Source organism: Schistocerca americana, chromosome X (genome assembly GCF_021461395.2).
Source record: "Schistocerca americana isolate TAMUIC-IGC-003095 chromosome X, iqSchAmer2.1, whole genome shotgun sequence".
In the NCBI taxonomy this organism is placed as follows: Eukaryota; Metazoa; Arthropoda; class Insecta; order Orthoptera; family Acrididae; genus Schistocerca; species Schistocerca americana.
This window is the reverse complement of record NC_060130.1, coordinates 151,321,946-151,343,646: the sequence shown is the minus strand read 5'-3', so window position 1 is coordinate 151,343,646 and position 21,701 is coordinate 151,321,946. Positions and strand designations below refer to the sequence as shown.

At 36.3% G+C, this 21,701-nt stretch overlaps 1 protein-coding gene across 4 annotated transcripts in view; it reads left to right on the top strand.

Annotated features, from left to right (window-relative positions):
* LOC124554749 (band 7 protein AGAP004871-like) overlaps positions 1–14,697 on the top strand; it is a 273,498-nt gene extending 258,801 nt beyond the window's left edge. For all 4 annotated transcript variants that reach the window (XM_047128398.1, XM_047128397.1, XM_047128396.1 and 1 more), the window contains 3 exons: positions 7,993–8,154; positions 12,365–12,530; positions 14,031–14,697. In XM_047128398.1, coding sequence (XP_046984354.1) covers positions 7,993–8,154; positions 12,365–12,530; positions 14,031–14,144 — 442 coding nt within the window. In that variant the 3' untranslated portion in view covers positions 14,145–14,697. The remainder of the gene's footprint in view (positions 1–7,992; positions 8,155–12,364; positions 12,531–14,030) is intronic.
* Positions 14,698–21,701: the final 7,004 nt, after the last annotated feature.

The window sequence follows — 21,701 nt, the reverse complement described above, 5'->3', positions numbered from 1 at the left end:
TATCGATTTGGGGTCAGGAACTCTGGTTCGGAAATGATCAAGTTGAAACTTATAATCGAAAATGGTTCTGATACCTGTGACAGTGTTGCTATGGTTGCATGGCAGCCAACTTACAGAGGTGATAGTATGGAGCAAAACAAGAAAAAAATGTCTAGCAAACATGGGCTCTTAAATGCATACCTGAAGAGCTGTGGCCACTTGTTCAGTAGAAGAGATGTGTTTCATAGTAGCAAAGATGAACAAGAGCTAATAGCTCTCAAGGTATGCATTGTAGCACCCATATATACTGGACTTTATTTCTTGGTTTGGTCCTTACTACCTTCTCCAAAAATATAGAAACCAAAGAGCTTGCAGTAGATGACATGTTTTTCACAGTATCAGTTCACTGTCAGAAGTATCAGAATAATTTTTTCATATATCTCTCAACTTGGTCATTTCTGGAACAACATCCCTTGCCTCAAACTGACACATTTATCCTTCTCCATCATCCCTGAAAGTCTGTAACATCATCAGTGTTACTGATATGGAAGGAAGGTGAACTTGAGAACAACTATCAGGTACATTACTGCTGACTTTCTAGCATTTTCGCAGTGTCCATCAACTGTATGTCTGAAATTTATGACCTGTAAACCCCAAAAAATTCTTCACTCATTCTGTGCTTATTCCTTTCAACAAATAATTATGACACAATTTGAGAATGAGCACCTAAACTTCTTTGGACACATGGGGTTAGTTTTTAATATTATGTCCTCTCTCCACTGACTATAAGTATACAGAATACTCTTGTCTGTAGAACCAAACAAAAAATTGTGATTACAATTACAATCACAAGCACTCTCCCTTCTCAGTTGTGATGAGGCTATTTCTTGAGGACTTTCACATCTGATCTCATCTGGGTGGAGCAGGTAGTAATGTTTGTATTCAATTCTTTCCTCAAGAAAAACAAATTTATGTGAGTTCCATAATAACAAATACTGTTAATATCAGAAATAATCTCCACTAAAATTCTTATTGAGCAAAAAGAAAAAGAACTTCACTATTTCTCATTACTTTGCAGATTACATGTTGTCTTGCCATAAAAAAATGTAAAACAACATACCAGCTTCTGAAATCTGTCCCAAATTATTTACTCGAGTCTAAATAATTATGTTGGAATATTTATTTATTCCATGTGATCTGATGGTACGCAGTGTGTTGCAGATGTCGGAAAATATCATTTAACATTCTTAACATGTATTAACATAAGCCTAAAGTATCCTAATCTATTATATTGCTCAATGTTTTCAATTTAACACAAACAGCAAGATTATTGTTCTAAGTATTCATTTACAGAGTAAAAACAGTGACACAACAAATATGACTTCACCGCTTTGCTAAATTTTATGTTGTCTTCGACGGACTTAATACTAGTGGGAAGATTGTTGAACAGTTGGAGGCCCATGTGGAAAACTCCCTTTTTACACAGTTGAGTGTTTGTACGTATAACATGCAGGTTTGCGTTTTTCCTGGTATTGTGTTCATGTATTTCACTATTTTTTATGACTCTGGGGTCAGTTGGAACTATGTGTTTTCTGAAGAATTTTAGAGTCTCAAGAATGTAGAGGCAAGGCAGTGTAAGGATTTCCAACTTTCTGAAGATGGGTTTGCAGGAGTCTCTGGGTTTGCTCCCAGTAATAATCCTCATTGCTCTCTTCTGGATTCTGAATGTGCTCAGAGCAGTTGGAGCATTTCCCCAGAATATTACACCATATTTTAGGTGGGCTTGTATATAAGCGTAGTATGCACTGGTTAATGTTTTGAGGCTAGCACATGTTTTCAGTACACTCACTGCATAACAGCCAGTACAAATCCTGGCATTTACCTTTCCTGTATGTGTATTCCATTTCAGGTTATCTTGAACCCACAGACCTAGGAATTTGAAAACAGTGTCGGTATCTATTGACTGGTTATTTATAGTGACAGATGGCTGAGAGGAATTTGCATTTTGTGTTGTGTGGAAGTTCATGGAAGCTGTCTTTTTGGTGTTGATAGTTAATCTGTTGATTTTTGCCCAGTTGCTGAGTTGATCAGTAGCCAAGTTCACAGCTTTTTGCACAGCCTCTGTATTCTCCCCTTTGAGGAGTACAGTTGTGTCATCAGCAAATATTATTGTTTTGTGTGCATCAACATTCAGGCTCAAGTCATTAATATACAGGAGGAAAAGTAGGGGTCCCAATACTGAGCCCTGTGGAACACCTTGCTTTACAGTTTTATTACTTGATAGTATTTCGGTTATTGAGTCGCTTTGTCTATTAGTATATTTCATGCTGACTCTCTGCATCCGATTGGTTAGGAATGTAGCAATCCAGTTGTTTGCAATTCCTCTGATACCATAGTGTTCTAATTTTTCCAGTAGTATTTTGTGGTCAACAGTGTCAAAAGCCTTTGACAGATCCAGAAATATGCCTGTTATGGGTTGTTTTCTATCTAACAGTTCTAAAAGCGTATTTATGCAATCATATACTGCAGTTTCAGTAGATGTGTTGCTTCTGAACCCATGTTGAGCTAAACTTAGTAAATCTTTTTTTTCAATGAAGGCCATCATTTTTTTGGACATTATTTTTTCAAAAACTTTAGAAAAGCAGGATGAGATTGAGATAGGCCTGTAGTTATTCATATCTTTATTATCACCTTTTTTGAAGACAGGAATTACTTCAGAAAGTTTCAGAGCTTCAGGGAAGATACCTGCCTGGAGAGAACAGTCACAGAGGTGAGTTAATGGTTCAGCAATTGTGTGTTCACAATTTTTGATTACAGCTGCTGGGATACCATCAATTCCAGCTGAATATGAATTTTTTAACTCTCTGAGGGCTTTTGCAACATCATTTTCAGTGACTTTGGTAATGAAAATTGACTCTGCACATGTGTGATATTTTTGGTTTGCTGGTTGGTAATTTGTGTTATGATTATTTTGGACCAGTTTTTCAGCTATGCTTGTAAAGGAATTGTTGAATGAGTTCACCACAACTTCGGGATTAGATATAGATTCATTGTTGAGTTTGACTTCTATGTTCGAATGTGAAGCTTTCATTTCCCCTCTTTCCGTTTTTATGATATTCCACATTGCTTTTACTTTATTGCTGGATTTGTCAATGTACTCATCATTCTGCATCATTTTTGCTTGTCTTATCACTCTTCTTAGGATACATGTGTAGTTTTTATAGTATTCTGTTAGTTGGGGGGAGTCACTACTTTGTTTACGTAACATGTGGAGTATTCTGTTATGTTTGCAAGAGATTTTTATAGCTGGTGTAATCCAACTCTTGTTTCTATTATTATTATTATTATTATTATTATTATTATTATTATTATTTATTCTTACTGGTTTTTGTGGAAAGGCCTCTTCAAAGTGGTGGATCATTTTGTCAAGAAATATGTTGAATTTCATGTTGACATCATTGGCTGTGTACATCTGTGTCCACTTTTCTTTACTAAGGAGGGCATTTAGCTTGTTCAAGTTCTCTTGGGTGAAAAACCTTCATAAAGTTGTAGGTGGGACTGGGTTTGAGGTATCTTTGCTAACATCGACCTTTAGAATGACAGCTTGGTGGTCACTGAATCCTGCATTGTATACTTCTAGAGTTGGGTTAAGTTTATTTCTATTTGTAAAAATTTGATCTAGAGCTGTCTTGGATGTGGGTGTTATTCTAGTGGGCTCATTTACAAGGCCATGCAGATTATAAGTTTTTGCAATGTTAATCAATGTTTCCCTGTTTCTGTTGTGGGTGAGAAAGTCTATATTAAAGTCACCACATATAATCACCTCCTTTTTCCACTGACTTATTTTGGATAGAAACAAGTCCATTTGTAACAGAAAATCATTAATACTACTGGAGGGGGGACGGTCCTTGTAGCTACAATTAGATTTAGATCTGTAAGCTTTATGACTGCACATTCAAAGATCTTATCTGTTCCTATTTCCTTTAGGGTAGGAAGTGGGCTATATTCAATGTGTTGTTTAATGAAGATGGCAACCCCACCATGTCCATCATTTGATCTGGAGTAGTGTTCACACAATTTGAAGTTGGGTAGTGAGATTAGCTTAACCGCATCAGTGCAGAGCCAGTGCTCTGCTAGGCATACTACTGAGATATCACTGAGTTCACTGGTCAGCAAAATGCTTAAGTCATCAGTTTTGTTGCTCAAGGATTGGACATTGTGATAATAGATTTTCAGGTCTGAGTGGGGTTTACTCAGGGGGCTCGAAGTCATATTTACTGTGTCACTGACCTTTAGTTTAAATTGTGCTGTATTCCAGGTATGTTGACTTCTGAGCAGTTGTGCTGGTTCTGTTGGTCGTCCTTGCCAGCCATCTCATCTTCCAGGTGGGCCTGAAAAGTATCCACATGCACTTCACACTGTTGAGACATCACATTGACGTTTTGGAGGGATGTCTCGATAATGTTCACCATCACATTATTGATCCTTTCAGGTTCCTGGCCTTTTTGAGGGGTCAGGGGGTTTGTGTTTCGTCTCTGTGACTTCGTGACCCATTTGTCTAGTGTAGTTTGCACTGTATGGCCACTATTACTCTTTTTATTTCCCATCTTGTTTGTCTTTATCCAATTGCTTATTAGTGTCTGTTTATGGTTTCTGACTTTTGGTTTCTTATTGTCACCCATAGTTGTCAGGAAGGCCAGTCTATTGCAGATAATCTCCTTACCACATTTGTTTAGGTGTAAGCCATGTGTTGTGAAGTGGTTTCTGGCTAGTCTCTCTATTTCAGAGTTCACAGCAATTCTTTTTTTGTACGCGTGTTTAGCTAAATTCAGAGCCTGTATCAGGTGGAGGTTTGCAGTATTAATTTTACTATTTAAATTTTGAACATCATATCTCCTGGGTATAGGATGGATAATGATATTCATTTTGTGACTTAGAGCGAGTATTGGTTCCAATGGTTCTACCACATGCTTCAACATTAGATCGAGAGGTTTGTCTATGTCGTTAGAACCCCCTATTACAATCAAAGTATCACGTGTACCGAAGCTTCTTGTCAAATATTCTGCGTTTTTTATCACTTCTTTTAGTGGGGCGTCAGGTTTTACTATGCTTTTTACCTGGTATGAGGGCCCTAGTTTGTCTTGCAGTATTTGAGCACAGTCTCTTCCATGACTGTCACTTAATATTAGTACTTTCATTTTTTCCGAGCTTTTCTTGCTATGTAACGTTCTGGAATTTCTTTCGTTCTTGTCCTGCACATATATTGGTGCTTGAGAATTATGATAAAGTAGACAGACAGATGACAAACTGACAGATGTACTAGTTTTTAGTCCTAATATAAAATTTAAAACCACCTAACATTTCCACAGAAATATAGTGAGGGTCACTGATAACACACAGTGCTGATACATGACTGGATAAAAACAGAAAAGAGACCCTTTTTTTTCAGAAGGTGAATTCCAGACCCAATCTTCTGTAACAATAATTTAGAGCCACTAAAAGAAGCATTTGTGGTATAGGTTTTACCAAATTAAATCCCACACTAGGTGCACTTGTTTCTGTCTTGGTTTTGTTTTCTTTGAAGTTCAATATGAGCAATGATGGAGAATCCCCAATGAAATGCAACAAGTTGAATGGCTGAAGACAAGCAATTGACATATTCAGAAGGTAGCAGATAATCACATAGAGTAGTAGTTGAGGACTGATTGTAGCTCAGTTTCAAAACTAAATGAGTACTGAGTGAGACCCTGACAACTGCCAACTGTAGAAAATGTTCGATGACTAAATTGTTATAATGTTTTTTAATGAATACTATTATTGCATTTTTTTTTCTTTACTGGAAATATTCAGGTCAAGCATAGTTGCAGAGCAACCAATCAGTTCGAAGTGGTGTGCGGTCTACAGCACATCAAACTGACTGGTTGCTCTGCATCTATGATACATATGATGTTGTTCAGCAAAGCATGAAACACACACACACTTACACTTGGTGCTACATTCTCCTGTTCCTGCAAGCTGATTAAGCTGTCTAGAATTTAGCTCAAGGAGCAATGAAAACTATTATCTAGCGAAACTACATGAAAAAGAACTGAGATACATTTGAAACTGTGTGCCTTATTAGGTGAGAATATTACCATAGATTATGCTTGTATAAGCAGCTTTCGTTCACTTGTAAACTTACAGCACAATCCACAAAAGTAAAAGAAATAGTTGTTTTTGCAGTGAGTGTCTCCATATCCAGCAAACTGTCTTATTGTTTTGTATTACGGAATTTGAAAGTGGTATCGAGCATTTGACCGGCAATCTGCAGTTGAAGGCAATGTGGGAACTGTTCTTTCTGATTTAAAGATTAGTAGTCATTAGAAAGAACATGACTCTATTAATATATTTTGTGCTTATCCTGAAGACAATGGGTTTGTGATTGTATTTCCTTACAGAGAAGACAACACTCAACCCTCTACCATTCTCTCCCCACTCCCAACCTCCCTCCTTCTTCAATGGATGGACACGATCTCTATGAAGGTTAAACTTTGTGTTTTTGTTTTTAAATATGTTTTGATTTCTGTAATTGTTTTTCAGAAGTCCTCATGACAGCTAGCATTTTGCTAGCACACCACTTCGAACTGATTGGTTGCTCTGCAACTATGCTTGACCTGAATATTTCCAGTAAAGAAAAAAATGCAATAATAGTATTCATTAAAAAACATTATAACAATTTAGTCATCGAACATTTTCTACAGTTGGCAGTTGTCAAGGTCTCACTCAGTACTCATTTAGTTTTGAAACTGAGCTAGCATTTACCCTCAGATGTTTAGTTCTGCACTTTTACTTTGCCAGATTTACAATAACTGACAGTTTGCACTTTCTGTGAAGTGTTTATTGTACTATAGTGTTATTAAAACAAAAGTAAGCTGTCATCAACATCATAGATGGTTTCAAGATCATAGTGCCTTTACTAAGTGTGGTTTTATTGGAGGTGGTACACCATCGTCTTCATCCAGTTTTTGATATGATGTCTTGTATTAATTTTTGATACCTTGATATAGTACTCAGACCCATATATTATAACATCTAAGACCTTGCTCTTAATTTTATTAAGGATATAATGCTGTTAAACGTTTTATAAAATGTATTTTTTTAAAGATATGTGACAAAGTTCTTTTATAGTGCAAAATGGGCCTCAGAAGTGACACTTGTTTCACAGTAGAAAATTGCTCCCTCAGAAAGTAAACAATAGAGTAAAAATTAAGAAATTCTAAGTTGTTATAAAGCAATACAATAATAGGAAATCATTGGTGAACTGTAAAAAAAAGGTAGCATCAGGAAATACAAGCAGTAGCCATGTAGTGTAGGGCTTCACTGCAGCCTGCCTTCATCCATTAAGAACTCAATGTCAAAAACCCAAACACTGTTGTTCACACATCTTTTGTATGCTTGCCTATTGATCAAGACTGCTTTTATGTAGCTGGTTGTTGCTTTTTTTCATAATTTTACAGTGTAGGTTTTAGTACTTCATTCTATTGATGGTCATGATGCCCATGAATGGGATGCACTGTGCTGCTTCATGTCCACTATGAACTTAACACCATCACATGGGAAACAATGAGCTCCCGATGGATTTAGATTGAATAGAAGACAAGTGACTGAATGTCAAATAGATAAGTCTGTAATGATGGGAAGAGGGGGAGGACATTCTACTGAAATTGAAAAAGTGCTGTTAATGGTATAAATAAGAAACAAAAATTGTTTTGTTTTGAACATACGCAGACAGCAGATGGGCACAACTTGAAATTCAATGATTGCAGCTAAGTTGGAAATAACAATATTTCTTATAAAAAATGAAACAAAACATTTTAATTCTGTTATCATAAATAAGAGGGAATACAGGTGATTACTGGGAATTTTTTATTGCTATATGGACATGCTCTCATTGTCATTAGCGTATGGGCTTAGAAAAACAAACTAACTACTAGCCCGAGAAAACACTTTAACCTAAACTGCTTTCATTTACAGCCATTCTACTCGCCTGCTTGCTGCAACAACATTGCGTAATGTTCTGGGCACAAGAAACCTATCTGAGATACTGTCTGAACGAGAAGCAATTGCCCATACAATGCAGTCAGCTCTTGATGAGGCTACAGATCCATGGGGTGTGAAAGTGGAACGTGTTGAGATGTAAGTTTCGGCACTTTAAATATCTTCAACAAATTCTGTTTTTATGAATTTTTGCTATTATAAAGGTTTGTAATAATATTTATGGAACATTCCAACAGTTCTTGGAGGAACATAGACATATTAGCAACATGAATACACAATTTTAATGTTCCACAATAATAATTATTTAATAGTTCATTACGAACCAGCTTTCAATTCCTTAGGCCACCATGAGATAACTTAATACGAAACAGAGTCCACACAACCTCAGCAAGAATTCATAGCTGTACAAAGATTTTATGACTATATGTCAATATAGTCATAAAATGTCACGTGTCTTTGTACAACAATCTTTGTATAGCTATGATTTTTTATTGAATTTGTGTGGACTATCTGTTTAGTACTAAGTTATTTGATGATGGCCAAAGAAGATTAAATAAATATTGTTGTGGAACATTATTTATTTATTTTTTTATTTATTTATTCTTTGCCCATGGACTCCAGCTGAAAATCCAGCTGAGAGTATTGGGTGTGTCATACAATAGCCTTTTAACATCAAACTTGATTTCAATATATATATAAATGAAACAAATGATTAAACAGAAATAGTCCATAATCATACAAAGGTTTTACATATTTCACATTATACGTACACACAAATCAAAAAAACATACAGAAATGATAATTTTTACAGGTACATTTCAGTAATGATATATTTAAACACCATCTTAGTATTCACTCAAACTGTATATACATTTCTCTGTGAGATATAGTTTCAAATGATTTTTAAAATATTTTAGATCTGTTTCTTTTTTAATGATTTTGGGGAGTTTATTAAAAAACCTTTTGCCTGCTTCTTCTGGGGCAGTCATAGACAGTTTTAGATTTCTGTTTATCATGTAGTAATTTTCATTTCCTCTTGTACCGTGTTTGTGCACATCTTTATTTAGGAGGTGTTTATCACTTGACCTTACCACCATTATGCTTTGGTATATATACAGTGAATATACTGTCATAATATTATAGTGTACAAAAACTTGCCTACAGGTCTGTCTTGGTGGTATTTTTGCAATGCATCTCACTGCCCTTTTCTGAATTGTGAATGTTCTTTTTAGGTAGCCAGCTTGTGCATTTCCCCATATATGAACTGAATAAGACAAATGTGGGAAGACAAGTCCATAATACATTGATCTGAGGACTTTATCATCCACAGTCTTAGCTGTTTTATGCATGATGAAGATCTGTTTGTTTATCTTTTTACACAGTGCATCTATGTGCTCCCCCCATGCCAAATGTTTGTCTATTATAGTTCCTAGAAAATTTGTGCTGGTTACTTCTTTAATAGTCTTTCCATTTATATTAACATTTATATTATAATTTTCACTATGCTTGGTCTGAAATACTACATTCATTGTTTTAGACTGATTCATAAACAGGTTGTTTTGTGTTAAATATTTATTTGCATTTTCAATAGTCAGGAGTGCTTCCTTCTCAAGCTCCTCCTTTGTGTCAGCTGTGCAAATGATTGTCGTGTCATCAGCATACATTATAGGTTTCTGATTTATATAGCTAGGGAAGTCATTTACTGTGTATTCAAGTTATGAAAAAGTTGGTCATATGTTGGTATAGTAATCTTGATCAGTTCGTAGTATATGTAGACCGAGCGAGGTGGCGCAGTGGTTAGACACTGGACTCGCATTCAGGAGGACGACGGTTCAATCCCGCGTCCGGCCATCCTGATTTAGGTTTTCCGTGATTTCCCTAAATCACTCCAGGCAAATGCCGGGATGGTTCCTTTGAAAGGGCACGGCCGACTTCCTTCCCCTTCTCTGCCAAATCCAATGAGACAGATGACCTCTCTGTCTGGTCTCCTTCCCCAAACAACCCAACCCCATAGTGTATGTGGAGACTAATGCAAATCATCTCTTATGACATCTGCTCCACTACTGTCAGAATTTGTAATAAATAATGTTAAGTAAGAATTCAGGTTCCAGAATCTTGTATTTTAGTGAAACCAGCAAGGATTGGTTGGTTGGCTGGTCAATTTGGGGAAGGGGACCAAACAACGAGGTCATTGGCCCCATCACGTTAGGAAAGGATGAGGAAGGAAGTTGGCCATGCCCTTTCAAAGGAACCATCTCGGCATTTGCCTGAAGTGATCTAGGGAAATTGCAAAAAACCTAAATCAGGATGCCCGAATCCTGGTTTGAACCATTGCCCTCCCGAATGCAACTCCAGTGTGGTAACCACTACACCACCTTGCTTGGTAAACCAACAAGGAAAGGGTATTCCTAGCCTGAAAGTTGATTCATTACATTTCTGCAGACCATTACACTAATTATGTGCCTCTTTATGTGGCTGTAAAGTTTAACATTTGAAATGTCTTAAACAGGATTAAGTGGCATGTCACTAGACAAGCTATGGGTAATAAAAGTTTAATTCAGCTGATAAATGAGAGAAACAGTGATAGCCAGATTGTCAGGTAGCAGTGCAGCAGATGTGGATTCAACAAAATCTGGAATGTGTTTTATCGATATTTCAAAAATTATTTCATTACAAACACTGACATGATTACCTGTTTGATTTTCATCCTAAGCAGACTGTTATATCACAATGAACATACTTTTTGTGGGTGCATCTCTTTCAGTAAGTGACTGTAACTGTGCAATAAAGTCACTTGTTTAGAAACAGTGTATCTTATGTGAAACCTGAGTTTCTACCAGCACATAATGTTAAAGCAGCGTATGGATTTGTAGCCAGGTGATCAGTGTCTCCAGGCTGATAGTTTGTCACAATCCGGTGCAGCATGGAGGAGTACTTTTGTACCTTCGTTTATAGGGCCCACAACATCTGAGACCCCGAAAGTTTGTTAGCTGAGTTGTCCCACTTTGAAGTCATCACCAGGATTCTTAGAGTGAAAGACAAATCAGCAATGCATTGTGTCATCCATCAACCTTCAATTGGGTGAGTGAGTGTTGAAAATAATAAGGTGACACCAATGTCTACAGCCTTTTACCCTTGCATAGGTATCATTTCCAACAGGATTTGTTGTACTATGTGGAAACATGATGTGAAATGTGTTTTCCAACCATCATCTAAGATTAGGACCCTTTAGTACCAGTAAAGGATGATCATGGTTTGTGTAAAGTGGCTGTCATAAATTGGTTAGGCCATCAGGATTATGGCAGATTATAGTATTACTGAGTGTGAACAAAAAACACACACACACACACACACACACACACACACACACACACACACACACACACACACACACAAAAACAAACAAACAAACAATGCATTGGCACCTGGCCTCATATGCACTGTAACAACATTGAGATTATGGCAGGCACTTCCAGCTATTGGGATAGTGTTAGTAAGGAAACAGTTGAGATCAAATTAGCAAGTAACCTTACAAATAGATATGGAGGTTTTTGCTTAAATTCTGCTCGGAATATTGCTCTCTCCTTGTTCAAATGACAGAAGGACAGAGTTAATGCTACTTCAACCATTAGTAATTAATAATTAATATTAATATAGACTATAAATATTTCTTGTGCACATGCAGATGCATGTGCATTGCTGTATACATTTGATGTGAATTTCATAACAAAATTCATCAATGTATTCCTTAGGTCAAGAAAATTTCTGTAGATTATATGTTTGCGACGTTACACATTTTGCAGTCTCATGTGTATTGAAGCCAACTTGTAAGTGCTAGAATAATCAGGAAGCTGAATTAAACAGAACAATCAAATGATTTGTACTCCCTGTTTGTATCCAATTATCATCATAATGGTGAATCTTTTCTATGTCTAGAGTTAATGTCTGTGTTATCGTGTACTATGGAGTGCAGTTAAAATAACACTTTGTTAGGATTAATTACCTGCTTTGTGCAATATTGTAACCAGTGGTTAGTGCAGGATAAATAAGTCCCAAAAGTTGAATGAACATATTTTGACATTATTCCAGTTTTGCAGTTTTAATAAAAATGTTTCCTGTCATGTGAAACACTCCTAAGTTTCCCAGGCAAATCATTCACCATGTAGTGGAAAGGTTCAATTTTTTTTCAAAAATAGAAGAAAAATGGTAAAAATGAAGTGATAGAATTCTCTTAATCTGTGTTTTCACTCTCAGCCACTAACTTATATTTCTATACAGGGATGAGTTACAGAATAACAGATCATATGTTTTTATTTCTTATTCATTTATTTGTTTTTAATACTTACAGAAAAGATGTACGACTACCAGTTCAATTGCAGAGAGCTATGGCAGCTGAAGCAGAGGCTGCACGAGAGGCTCGTGCTAAAGTAATAGCTGCAGAAGGAGAAATGAAGGCTTCACGTGCTCTGAAAGAAGCTTCTGATGTTATGTCTGAAAGTCCAGCTGCCTTACAGGTTGGTGGTATTGTTTTTAGGTTTCCTCTAGTACTAGGTACTTATGAATGATGTAGTGTTTCCATGATCATTGTCTCATCTATTGAAAAAGATAGAAATAGGGAATCTTCCTGCTGTGATACATTGCTGCATCTAAATATGCTGGTACTGTAAGTTGCCCCTTATGTGAATTTGCTTACAGAGAGCTGAGTTAGATAAACTGCAGGAGTAAATCTTATCAGTCTGCACTTGGTGTTTAGCTGATTGTTTGAGAAGAAGCTTGCTCACCTCATATGTTCTAAAGTTGTCTCGTTTTCCCCATAAATATTCTTTTCTGTAGATTGTGACTCCAAACAATGCTATAGAGAAGAAGGCGTGAAAATAATTAGAATCAACAATAAAAAAAAACAGCTTCTAACCATGCAAGAAAATTACCACACACAGGAAACCAAAATAGAAAAGAAAACCCAGTTAAATGATCAAGTACATGTGCCAAACAACTCATTGTTTAGACTAATAGATAAAATAACAGAGTAACAGTGCAACAGAGGACTGCAATAATACCACCCAATCCACTTTCCAATCATTTGTCGCTGAACCTCTCCTCATAACATTTAAAAGAAATCCCAAATCAGCTGAACACACAAACTTTCAAACACACACACACTCTCTCTCTCTCTCTCTCTCTCTCTCTCTCTCTCTCTCTCTCTCTCTCTCTCTCTCTTTCACACACACACACACACACACACACACACATATGAACATGACAAAATGAATAGACATTAGTTTTCAGGATATACTTTGTTAGGTTGGCAACATGTACATAAACAAACCAAACAGCATGAGACCCAAAGTGAACTCAATGTAGTTACGTCTGGAAGTCATAATTTTCAATCAAATGTCTGTATTAGTGACAGAAGACTGATAGTGCATCACAACAACAAGGGAAAACAACATGAAAAGTGGGAAGAAAAATGTCTCAGCCCTAAAAACATGTTAACATGTCATAAACAGAGCACCAGTGTGAATTCCAGCATATGAACATATGAGAGCAAAAACACTGATGCCAACTAAAAACGCAAAGTACTGTAAGTAATTCCTATGAATAATACATATCAAAACAAAAATGTATCATAACTGTATCATTATAGGCCCCACTGATGATGCTTATAGCTTATCACAATATGGATTCGTGGAATTCATAATAAATGAAGAATAAAAAAACAAAAACCACACCATTTCATGATCTTCCTTTTATTTTGCTCCTACTTACTTAGAGCTGCTGCTGAGTTTGTGGAGCAGTGCCTAAGCAGAGCTGAAGTAAATCATATAGCCTACAAATGTCTATTTAAATATGAAGCTGCAGTGTACATACAGATCGCAGTATTTACAAAAACTGAAATAATAGGGAGCAGTGTTTCACCTGCAATTTGTAGAACATTTTTAAAAATTGAATTTGTTTGTATTTCTGATAGTTTATTACCTTTTTGTTTACATTAATAATTATGGTCTTTGTTACAGCTTCGTTATCTCCAGACCCTGAATACCATTTCAGCTGAGAAGAATTCTACTATTATATTTCCACTGCCAATGGACATTGTCACTCCTTTTCTCACTAATCTTAAAAAGTCTTAATTCTATCTTCAAACAAATTTATATATATTATTAAGTGATGTGTTTATTGTAATATGTCTATTCTATGTGTGCACAGCATTTGTTTGTATCTCAGGAATTTACATCTAATTTTATACTTTCTCGTGCTTCGTCAAGAGTGTGTTTCATACATACGAAGGAATCCACAAATTTGTATCAGAGTTCACTTTAAAAGCCAATAGAATATAATGTTCAAAATATTCATGAACTTTTTTTTCATACAACTATAAGAAAATGTAGAAAAAATATTACCTGAAATGTTACATTTTGCATTAACTTAGAGTAATCTATAGAATTCAGCTGTACATCTCAAGAAATCCATTGCTTCTTATTACCCAGATGTTACGTTAGGTATGTGTTGTACAATGAGTATTTAAGGTTAGTTTGGAAAACTGAACTAAAAAGTACTGAAATAACACCTCAATCTCTGACAAGATTAAATCAAAATGTGGTTTGCAATGCATGGTGTGACCAATAAGAGGTGAAAAGATTAGAGTTTCCTACATACATTCTGCTAGAGGCAAGGAGGAGAGGAAGGGATTTGGGTGGGTGGGGGGGATTAAGACACTCACCACTAACACCAGTTGTCAGGGACTAATGCGGTACTGACAGATGGAGCTGAAACTATTTTACTACTCTGTTGACAGTATCCCCACATGATTTGTGAAATGTGTTGGTACTATAGCTCGTGCTCATAGTAAAAAGTGAATTTATGTATTATTTTCATATTCTCCCTGAAAATCCAATCCTTATACTTACACTAGTCACATTACCTAAAGTATAGAATGCCATCACATTGCCCAGTTTGGTCCTGTGAGAGTTGATATGACACTAAACCCTAATCTTCCTGTGCTCTTTTCTGTGAGAGTTTATATCACACATTATAAATAATAATAATAATAATAATAAATCCTTGTATGAAAGTACAACTTGTATGTTGTCTCAATAACACTCCGTAGTACCTCAGAAGCTGTGGTATTTAGTTCCTATTTATCTTTATAAAATAGTCTATGAGCACAGTTTTGTGAATTAGTGGGATGAACGTATTTCATTCTGAACTCCATCAAACAGTCATGGTTCCTGCAGTACTAAATGATGAGATTGTACATCTTGGGAACAAATATTCGTGATGAGTGGACACACATCACTGTTTCAGATTTAAGTGTTGTTTCGTCAATTGAACACCAGAGTAAAATAAAATGATCATATAGATAATTAATGCAGACATCCATGAGATTAGTTTCTGACAGCATGGTAAACATGAGACAACTAATGGGTTAAGTTGCCCACACTCTATAGTTCACATTCTCTGCATTCTTAAAGAAAAATAAAGTAAAGAAAAGAATGAATGTATTCTATGATACAGTGATATGTCAGTGTAATAATTAAATTCTAAATTTTGTCTCATCATGATCAGTATATTTCATTACTTTTTCATTTATTTTTCTCTGTAATGCTTTTTTGTTATGGCCTGTGAATATCACAGAAGTGTTATTCATATTAGAGACAGTGATAAGTAGTAACTACCAGAAAATTTCTGCTGTGTTTGTTTTGACAGCAGGATTTTATGTCATTGGTATTTTGTGATACTTCTCCCATTTTGTGGATATTTGTTTTACAGAAAAGGGGGAGATGGAAATTGGTTTCTGTGTGTATTTGCGACTGATGTACTGCTATCATTGTAACTGTCACTGGACATGCATTAATTGCTTTTCCAAGATTCATATTGTACTTTTTTGTGATTTGCAGAATAATTTCAATTTGTGTTAGTTTAACAATAATGCTGTAACAATAATGCAAAATTTCTAAAGTGTGTATCCATTTCTTTTTTAGTATGTTCCAAACATTGTTTGACAACTTATGGGTTGCAATATGAATTTGCTGTGTAAATAGTTCTCTGTGCAAGCCTAAAGTTAATGAAATATATTTGCTTGTAAGATTCTGAAGTGCTAGCCTAAAGTTTATGGAATATATTTGCTTGTAAGATTCTGAAGATACTTTAATTTTTTACAAATAGAGGATTGTTATATGCTGTGTGACTTTTTTATAATACAGCTTATCAGTGATTGGTAGTCAGCATTCATTTTCTGTAAGTATGACTAAAAACATTCATTATATTGTACATTTTCTCTGCATTGTGACATTTCCTTCTGCAAACATAACTGAAGGTTGTGTTCCAAAACTAGTTTCTTGATGTTTTCAACCGATAGCTCTGTAGCATACTAGGTATAAGAATCTGTGTTTTCCTTATATATCAGTCATTTTAGAATTTTTATGGATTGTGTCTTGATTGGCTTTTACTTTGTGTGTTAGTTTTTACTGTATCTTTCAGATAACAACATTGTGACTGATGCATGTAATAAAATTGTATGTAACATTGTAAGTTTACATGTACATTAAAAACATTTATTTTATAGATGTTTGTTATCATAGTGTGGAAACAGCATCTCTTCATTCTGTACTATTTTAGTTTCAGTATGTAGAATGTGGGTGGTGGTTTATTTTAAAGGTTTGTAAAAACATTTGAATGTCTGACAAGGATGAAGATGTCACCATGGTTGGTTTTGTTTAATATCCTGAAGCTGTAGTATTGTTAGCTACAGAGTACTGAGAGAGAGAATCTAATTACACGTCTGTGCACCACATATCAATTGACTGCATGAGAATGGCTGTCTGTCCTCATTATTGTTTATAATTTTTGTATTTCTATAAAAGATTATCTGTAGACTTAAAAATTATGTAAATGTAATTCATATAGTGAGGAAAATTATGTCAGAATGTACACAATTTAGGAGTAACCAAGACCGCTCAATGAATAGCAGAAGCTTTGAGTCATCAGCTGTCACACACAAAAGAGTCTGTTGATGACTCAGTGCTAAAGCTATTTGATGAGTGATCTCCTTTACTCCTAAATTATTTATGTAAATTTAATTCACTTTCCCACAGTTGGTTGGGGGAAGGGGGATAGTCAATAGCATTCCTAAGTGTCATATACTTCCTTAGTGGTTCTAAGTGGCTTGCAACTCATTGAACCAGTTCAGAAGTGGTTGGATTTCGATTTGGTGAATCCATGTTTAGTGCCATTTTCTCTCTAATATCTTGTGCTTTGCATGTAACAAACAACTGAAAGTGCTTCAGGACATTGCATAGTGCTGCAATGCATTGCGTTGTTTCAGCTTGGGAATTTAGGCACTGCACTGCTCAGACAGGTGTAGGGGTGCTTCGATAGCAGCCTAGCAGTGTCGTGTTGGTATGTAGTGCTGGTGTGCACTCCCTACTGGAGAGTGGGCTCAGATACAGATGTGCACAGCCTCCTGGTAAGTGAGTAGCTGCAATCTCCTTAAAGTCATAGCAGACAGACAGTTTTGTAAAACATCTTACGACATTTGTAGGCTCCAGAAATGGTTTGATTTTTCAAAGTAGAAAGTTGCTTTGAAATGGACAGATGATGATTTACTGGCAAAAATCTGATTTAGAAATTAAATGATCACATGCAGTTTTTACACAGTTTTATTGAGTCTATCATCAGCTAAATTCAATTATAGTGAGTGTTTTTTTAAATAAAGTAATTGTAAGGCAAGATTTATGACAGAGGAAAATATTCATCACGTCACATTCCTAAAGTTGAGGTGTTAAAGAGCTATTGGACTGTTCCTTCTGATATTCTGTAACCATTTTAATCATGGACATCACTGCTGTGTCTCTGACTGCAGGATTTCTAACAGATCCACTATAAACATTGACCTACTACCCACAGATAATACATACGGAGGCTCAAGTAGTAATGGAGTAAATCCATGGAGGCACACTGACTGCGATAAGAATTTGTAATTTTTGCAGGGCTTACACAGATTCCATTTGCAAGAGTGTGTCAGCTTTTTACAATGCAGTACTTAAGGAGTATACCTGGCAAACAATGCAGGGTTACTATGATGTTCTGGACACTAACCAGCTTGATTTATGCACTGGGGAGTGGCCCATAGTTGTTAAATGGTATTACATGGCTGAGCACATAGTGATATGCAGAGAGATTGTGTATCTTAATTCTGCAGAACTTATTGATGAGTAAACATACAATGTCGCTGAAATACATAATATAATATGGTGAGTAATGACTTTCCTTTCCATAATATTGATATAATGCAACACATGAAGGGTGTGTTCCCCTAGCTGTGAGGAGGATACCTTTCCTCTGTAACATCATTATTACTGACTTCAGTGAATTCTCTAAGTGCCCACTCCTACAACAATTCAGCAATATAATTACGCACAATATCATTGTATGTCACAACAGTGCACTTTTCGTATACAGGGTGTCCCAGTTATCTTGACCATCCTAAATAACATTGTCCAGATGCAGATTACAAAATGTTTCAAGCAAATGTTCTTTAGCCATCAGGGGGATATCAATCAACATGATTGCCTTCATTGTAGTTTTGTTTTTTTACAAAGATATGAACAGCAGTATGTCTTTTTAAAATGGCACGGTGTATTTTTTATTCAGTAATTCATTTCCTCTCGTAAAGACCCATTCAAAAATGTATCGTAGTGTACCATTCACTGAAATACAACATTATTAATTGCATAACACAACATTGACTTTGAGCCCGGGATCACAAACTTGCCCAGTTGCTGGAGTTGTCAGAAAACAAATGAAAACCAAGTCAAAACATAACACAAAATTGACTTTGACTCTCCTGTACCATTGCCCAGGAGAAGAACATTCATAGGTGCTCAAAGAGGTGACCCTGGACTCTGATACACTGGTGCACTCATTGAATGAAAGAATTATTTACTGCATCCAGTGTTGCCTGCTGTAGAGAATTACAAGCAGTCACAATATGTTCCTGCATGTCCTCTAGAGTTGTTGGAATATCACGATAGACAACGTCTTTAATGCACCCCCAAAGAAAAAAGTGCAGAGGATATAAATCAGGAGACCTAGCAGGCCAAGTAACTGTTCCTCCTTGACCAATCCATTTGGCAGGATACCTTCAGTTCAGAACATGACATGCACGCGAGGCATTATGTTCTGGACATCCATTGTGTTGATACCCCATAAGCATTCTGGTTCTTAGCGGCACTTCATCCAGAAGAGGAGGAAGAATTCATAGAAGAGGAGGAAGAATTCATCTGAGGAAGTTGACATACGCTGTGTCGTTTAGACTACCATTAATGAAATAAGGGCCAGTAATTGTAGTACCAAGCATCCCACAGCAGATGTTAACTCTCCATTGATGCTGATGTTACACCTGTCTAAGCCCTTGTGGGTTGTGACTGGACCAATAATGCATGTTCCTTGTATTTACCTGTCTTTTGTTTGAGAAAGAATATGCATCGGTAAATAGAACATTGGAGAAGAAGTTTGGGTTAGCGAGGATTTGCTGCTGTGCCCACTGACAATTCTGGAAATAGCTTCCATGCAATTCTTGATGTAGTTGTACATGGTAAGGATGGAACTGGTGACTTGTAAGAATACAATGTACACTGGTTTCAGGAATGCCAATCTCGTGTTCAAGCTGTCGTATGCTCACATGTGGATTCATAGCAACGGAAGTGAGAACAGTAACTTTGACAGCTTCGTCTGTACAAGTGCTACGATGATTGTGTTGTCATGGGCTGAAACTTCCCATTCCCTAAACGGTCGCAAAAAGGCAAGAAAACATCCATCGAGAAGGTGGGTTCTTGTCAGGATATCGCTCTCTGTACAGTTCCGCTGCCTGTGTAGCATTTTGCCTACCTGCAACAACAGCAACAATAAAAGAAACATTTGGTCGATGCAGTTTGTAGGAAGGACAGCCTTTACTGTATGCCTACTCTGCACAACAGCATTTAAAAAGACTAAACTACTGTACTAAATGTACCCGCACATAAGAAAACAGTATTGCAATTACTGTTCTGCTAACTTACATTCCCCATAGATGAGTAGCATTTCTACCTTCTCTTCATTGGTGTACATTCTACTTACACAACTCTTCAACTGACGATGGTTGACGGAATGACGGGTGTGCATTCTACTTATGTTTGCATTTGTCCTCTGTCAACATCAGCACGTGGATGTTTTCCATTACCCTGGGTACCTGCATTAAGTGCTGGGAGCGTCTGTGTCAATGTTGTGTTATGTAATTAATAACATTGTGTTTCAGTGAATAGTACACTGTGATACATTTTTGAATAGGTCTTCAGGAGAGGAAATGAATTACCAAATTAAAAATACAGGGTGCCATTTAAAAAAGCCATACCGCTGTTCATATCTTTGTAAAAAACAAAAAGCAAAGCTATAACGAAGGCTATCATGCTGGTTAATGTGCCCCTGATGGCTGAAGAGCATTTGCTTGAAACATTTTGCAATTTGCATCTGGACAAACAGTTATTTAGGGTGTCCAAGATAAATGGGCCCTCTGTATATGGAATGTTTTCAGAGTTAAGACAATTTCCAAAAACTGGATCAATGATATAATTGTTCTGAAACTTCCTGAAAGATTGACACTGTGCACCAGATTGGGGCTTGAACCTGGCTCCTTTGCCTTGCAAGGTTTGAGTTCCAACACAATGTTGCAGAGTGAAAATTTCATTAAGGACATAATTGTTCTATTTCACAAGAAAGACCCATAAGACATAAAAAGAATTAAAGGTCTATCAAGCCAAAACTTCCATACTATACACGATAGTCACTAGAATTACACCGACAATATAGAAAAAACAGTTTTAATTGGGCAAAGGCTCTGTACACCTTTGAAGCAGGGTTAATGCTGGAACATTTGCATGTCATAAACACAGTTATAGAATGAAGCAACAAACATAGATTACCACTTTGTCTGGGATTTATCGATTTGGAGAAAGCTTTTGACACAGCTTTAACAAAATCTATACTGAGAATACTTCATAAACAAGACTCTGATTCAATCTATGTTAGTGTTCAGAAGACTATACCCAACAGGTAAAGGTGGCAAGTCCAGTTTTTGCAGTTTTACCTTACGACCTTATTTGTGATACCCACACACTGCTTCACTTGTGGAAGAAGGATGACTGTCCTGTTGTAGACCACTGCTGATTTAGAGAGCCTTAAATGGACGTGTGTCCTTTTAATTTGGCCTAAATTGGCAATGGACCGGTGTGGGACCGCCACCCTTCTTCCTCAAATGAAGATGTATGTGTGTATTTCTGATAGGGACAGGAAATTAGCCTTATACCCCTTTATATCTCAGGTATAGAGATATATATGTCAATGACACATTTTTCGTTAGACTGTATCATGATAGTGGAAAATACACAATTAAGCAGAAGTGCTGTCAGGAATTTCAGTTTCATTAAAACTCTTCTCATCAACTATAGAGGAAGTTTTTAGATCCGTAAACTAGGAAAAAGGAAGAGGAATTTGGTTTAATGAACTACATCTGAACTACCTTAGCCCAACTGATGGCACTGTACTAGCTGCCTCAAGTGCACTTAAGTGTAAAACTAACAGAGAATGTTTAGAAATAGGAGTGAAAATAATTTCCAATAAAATTAACACAATGAAAAGAAAAATTTAACACA